At 36.8% G+C, this 5,711-nt stretch overlaps 1 protein-coding gene across 2 annotated transcripts in view; it reads right to left on the bottom strand.

The window, feature by feature from the left end:
* Window positions 1-2,326: 2,326 nt before the first annotated feature.
* TYW5 (tRNA-yW synthesizing protein 5) overlaps window positions 2,327-5,711 on the bottom strand; it is a 20,821-nt gene continuing 17,436 nt past the window's right edge. For both annotated transcript variants that reach the window (XM_006743284.3, XM_031039141.2), the window contains one exon: window positions 2,327-2,876. In XM_006743284.3, the coding sequence (XP_006743347.1) occupies window positions 2,620-2,876 (257 nt within the window). In that variant the 3' untranslated portion in view covers window positions 2,327-2,619. The remainder of the gene's footprint in view (window positions 2,877-5,711) is intronic.

Genomic DNA, 5,711 nt, shown 5'->3' with positions numbered 1-5,711 from the left:
CTAACACATACTGTTTAATATTTTATACATTCAGAACGTCTCATTTGGTCTCAATTAGGTCAGCAAAAAAGATAAAAATATTTTGCATTTAAAGTAAACACTCTAACATTAAAGATTATGACCAAGGAAATAATTTGAAAACTTCCCAAAGGGTTCACTTCTAGTTTTCTAGATACTATAATACTGCAACAAGAGCCATCTCAAATCTGAAAGCTAGCATCAGCCATCAACTGTCCTTGCCCTGAATTATCTCTTTGTATTTTTGCAGCAACCCTAAAAAAATACAAGCTTAAAGATGAGGAAAATAAGCTTCATAAAGATTAACTCACCTAAGATCATCCAGTTTGCTTCCCGAATAAACTGAATTAAAATGAATATTCATGGGAAGATTATAATCTCAGTTTTACTTCCAAGTTTTCTACATGACTCTGGATATATACTTTGCACTGATTCTCTCACTGGGTTTTAAAAAAAGAAACAAAACCAAGGAAGGTTTATTTAAAAGCTGACTATAAGTACTGTTGAAACTAACAGAGTTTTTGTCTTATTTTTCTTCCCAAAGGAAAAGGAATCATTGAAGAATTTCTTTGCTTAATCTAAGAAGTAACCAAAGATGAAAAAAAATCTAATAATTAAATCTGGCTAATGTAACAATTCCTTTTCTAACAGACCATCTTTTCACTTTTGTTGACCTGAGTAACCAATATCTCTTCCTAAAGACACTTAGGAAGTTCAGAATAATTTTTTATATATTTTCCTTTCTTATTTATTATAATCTTTTTATACCTGAAACTAATCCAACTCCAAACACAGGATATGAATGGATAAATTATTTTAACAGAGAAAATTACTTTCTCCATAATTAAAATGCACCAACTTGATGCACTCAGATTACTTTAGATGAGCACATTTGTGTTCAGCAAATATATCTGGTCTTTCTTCAGTGACATTGCAATAGAATTACTAGGTGCAAAACAAAGAATGGCACAGATCCACACACAATGGCTCATTGTCTTCAATGATGACAACATTATTGGGATCTCTCCTGTATTTGTTCTTAAAAAAATAATTTTTCTCTCTAAAAAAGGGACAGGTGGAAAAGCATTTAGTGGGGAAAACTAATTGGGTTGAAGTTTAGTTGTAGGTGTAAATTAAAGCTAAAACAGATTTGAATATTTTCTGACATTGAAAAACTGAAAAAAGAGGCAGGCCTGACTTATATTGAGTGCCAAGAAAAACCAGGATCAGATTAAACATGTTTTGGATGAATCACAAAACTAATAATCCAAATTACTATCATCTGGTCCAACTGTTCTCAATCCTGATTATACATCAGAACAACCTATGAGGTTTACCAAATATATTGTACCAAACCCCAAACATACTAAATCAAAATCTACAAAGTTGGGACCTAGACATGTGTTTTAAAAAGCTCAAAACGGGGGGGGGGGGGTGCCTGGGTGGCTCAGTTGGTTAAGCGACTGCCTTCGGCTCAGGTCATGATCCTGGAGTCCCTGGATCGAGCCTGCTTCTCCCTCTGACCCTCCCCACTCTCATGTGCTCTCTCTCTCTCTCTCATTCTCTCTGTCTCAAATAAATAGATAAAATCTTAAAAAAAAAAAAAAGCTCAAAAGGGGGTGCCTGGGTGGCTCAGTCGGTTAGGTGTCTGACTTCGGCTCAGGTCATGATCCCAGGGTCCTGGGATGGAGCCCCATGTCAGGCTCTCTGCTCAGCGGGGAGCCTGCTTCTCCCTCTGCCTGCTGCTCCCCCTGCTTGTGCTCGCTCTCTCTCCATCAAATAAATGAATAAAATCTTTAAAAATAAAAAGCTCAAAAGATAAATGTAGTAGATATTGTTGGTTGCTCACCATTTTTCCTAATCTGAATCCTGATTTTAAAAAATTATCCATGCTGTCCCCATATATACCCCATGTGCCTCAGAGGAAGAGGATTCTAAACTCCAGGAGACCCAACTGGCCTAAGGGTTATTCCATACCCTCTCCCAGTGACTGCCTCAGGGATGGACAGGTCTAAACTACTTTAAATCAATGAGACCCAAGGATTTGGTGGCAAATCCTGGGAAAGCTTTTGCATATTAAGAGAAGGCCCTTGGAATCCAGCCTGACTCCTCCACTGCATGTAAATGAAGATGCACATGGCTCAAACTGCTATTGGCAATCATCCCATGACCACGAGGGTAGCCAGCCTTAGGATGATGCCAATGCCGCAGTTGAAAATGGGAGAAAAAAACGCTAGAGGCTCTTGGTGACACTACTGAATCACTGGATCAGAAATACTAAAGCCCGTTCTATCAGCAGACTTCATGATAATGATTCAATACATTTTATTAAGTCCTTTTAAGTTGGATTTTTAGTTATTTGCATCTGAAAGCTAGAGTGGTCCCACCCAGTACAGCAGTCTTTCAACCATAACAATCTGTATTAAATAGAAACCATATAAACACCAATTCATATTTATTTAATCTATAAATCTGAGGTTTTCTTTCCTATTTTAACAAAGAATGAATCTTTTAAAAAATAATTTATATGTGGTTATATTTTTCCAGTATTTGAGCTGAATTGTATTTAAAAGTTTATATTCATTGCATTCACTTCATTATTTACTCAAAGTTTTTGCTATAGGCTTTATCTTGAATGTGTAAGACCATTCGCCGTGCATAGAAGTCCCTGTATTCCTCTGGTAATTCAGCCAGTGTTTTTAAAGCTCTGTCCAAAATTTGTGCAGCTCTTGATGCTGCTGTAGGATCTTTGTTTCCATAGGTATCTGTTTTATCATAGCATTCAGATGGAAGGTGCTTCCAAAAGATATTCACTCCCACTCCAAACTCTTCAGAAATTACGTTATGGAACCATAAAGCTGGAGAAAGTTTAAGGAAAAAAAAAAGTTAAAAATAAAACCTAGAGTAAAAAAAAAAAAACCAAAATGTCAGTGAAATATCACAAATTGCATATAGCCAGTGTAAGAAATTCTTGTAACTAGATCCCTTCGTTAGCACACTCCCAGCTTTTAACAGAACCATTTTAACGTTTATGAATTGCCAACCAATTTAAAGTGTCAGTAACACAACCCTACTTTTAAAACCTTTGGAAATAGCAATTTTCCCTTTTAACTTGAAAGACATAATAAAGTTATATTTGTTTTGTAGTTCTGTAATTTGGGGCTATGTTTTCTGTTACTTGTTTACACTTCCTGAGTCATACAACCACATTAAAAGTGTTTATTTTTTATACACAGAACATTTCAATCATTTGAGGAGTATCTCTGACCTTTTCTGCCTCAGCACAGTACTTTTGTTCTCAAAGACTTCCTATTCAAGCTGCATTTGGTTTTCTAACTTGCTTAAATTTGCATTCATTGTAGCCTGCTTAGTTTTATACTTCTTTTTGTAATGCATTTATAAATGTCTTATATTTCTTTCAGCTCCTGTACAATAAGTATATAAAACTAAAGCAAATATTTTGGTGGTAGAGAAGATGAATAAACTTTATCATATGATATAGCTAATTAATTTTTCACTTCCTCTAGAACGTTTCTTTGTTTTCAGTTGAGTCTGAATGTTTTCAAACTATAGGTGCTATAGGAATATGAAAGCAACATCACAATATAACCAAGATGAAATACTAGTCATGTAAATGGTGCACCTGGGTCGTTCAGTCGGTTAAGCGTCTGGTCTGCCTTCAGCTCAAGTCATGATCTCAGGGTCCTGGGATGGAGCCCTGAGTGGGACTCCCTGCTCAGTGGGGAGTCTGCTTCTCCCTCCCCCTCTGCTCCTCCCCCACCCCTGCCACTACTCTCTCTCAAATAAATAAAATCTTAAAAAAAAAATACTAGTCACGTCAAAAAATGTTTAATCTTGTGAATGGGAGAAAGTAAGATTTACAAGACGCTAAATTTTAGAAACAAACTCATTCTAAGAGTGCTCTAGGAAAAACAAAAGCTTAAAATATTTTGATTTGCAAAACTACTTTCAAACATGGATTTAATCTTAACTACTCTTTCTTTCAGAATCTTTTTCCTTATTCAATATAACAGGAAAAAAGCTAACCGTTCTGTTAAATTTAAATGCAAAGATGGGGGTTTTGCTTTTATTTCAAAATATATGCAAATGTTAAGTATTTCTGGCTCGCTTTTTTTTTCCTTAAGTTGTATACAGAATAAGAGAAAACTGCATAGCTCTTAACCAGTCTCTAAAGATACAAAACCAAAAAATTTAAATAATAGCAATGGATTTAAACACTAGTATGCTGGTTGTTTACAAAGAACATAAGAAGTTAATGTATCAAATTTTTATAGATAATCAATTATGTTAAGGACATTGTATCAGGCCCCTTGGGGAATACAAAGATTGCCAAAACATGGTTCCTTATCCTCAAGCAATTTATAATGTAGCCCCAAATAAGATCATCATATTTTTATTAATACTTTTTTACTTAATTCTGTCACTGAAAAAGAGGTATTTTTTTTTTAAAGATTTTATTTATTCATTTGAGAGACAGAGCACAAGCAGGGGGGAGAGGCCGAGGGAGAGGGAGAAGCAGACTCCCCACTGAGCTGGGAGCCCGACAGATCCCAGGACTCTGAGATCATGACCTAAGCTGGAGGCAGATGCTTAACCATCTGAGCCACCCAGGTGCCCCCCAAAAGAGGTGTTAATGATTAAAAATATATTAACTTAAATATGAAAAATACAACTATACAAACAGAATTTGTTAATGCACTCCTTTAATCTTAATTATGATTTTTTTTTTTAAGATTTTATTTATTTATTTATTTGAGAGAGAGAGAGCGAGAAACAGCATGAGAGGGGATAGGGTCAGAGGGAGAAGCAGGCTCCCTGCTGAGCAGGGAGCCCGATGCGGGACTCGATCCCGGGACTCCAGGATCATGACCTGAGCCGAAGGCAGTCGCTTAACCAACTGAGCCACCCAGGCGCCCCTTAATTATGACTTTTATAATCTTAAGGTATTCACTTCTGAATAATTACAGATGTTAATTATATCACTAATTACTAACAACTAATGCCCTTTTTATTGTACAAAGAAATTAACTGACACTAATTCAGACCATAGAAAATAATGCACACAGGGGCGCCTGGGTGGCTCAGTCGTTAAGCGTCTGCCTTCGGCTCAGGTCATGATCTCAGGATCCTGGGATCGAGCCCCGCATCGGGCTCCCTGCTCAGTGGGAGCCTGCTTCTCCCTCTCCTACTCCCCCTGCTTGTGTTCCCTCTATCGCTGTGTCTCTCTCTGTCAAATAAATAAAAATCTTAAAAAAAAAAAATGCACACAAAAGACATCACAGGTGTTGAGATTATAACAATTTGATATTTAATAAAATCTCTGATCTGTTTTGGCTTTGAAATATATTTACCATTTCTTGGTAAATACTTAAGTGACATAGTTCTAAAATATGCAGTATTTTTTTTTTTTTAAAGATTTACTTATTTTAGAGAGACGGGGGTGGCGGAGGGACAGAGAGAGAGGGAGAGAGTCTTTTTTTTTTTTTAAAGATTTTATTTATTTATTTGAGAGAGAGAGAATGAGAGACAGAGAGCATGAGAGGGAAGAGGGCAGAGGGAGAAGCAGACCCCCTGCTGAGCAGGGAGCCCGATGCGGGACTCGATCCCGGGGACTCCAGGATCATGACCTGAGCCGAAGGCAGTCGCTTAACCAACTGAGCCACCCAGGCGCC

Source organism: Leptonychotes weddellii, chromosome 3 (assembly GCF_054177405.1).
Source record: "Leptonychotes weddellii isolate Sample4059 chromosome 3, ASM5417740v2, whole genome shotgun sequence".
NCBI classification, from domain to species: domain Eukaryota; kingdom Metazoa; phylum Chordata; class Mammalia; order Carnivora; family Phocidae; genus Leptonychotes; species Leptonychotes weddellii.
The sequence above is the reverse complement of the archived record's forward strand: the minus strand, read 5'-3'. Positions and strand labels throughout refer to the sequence as shown.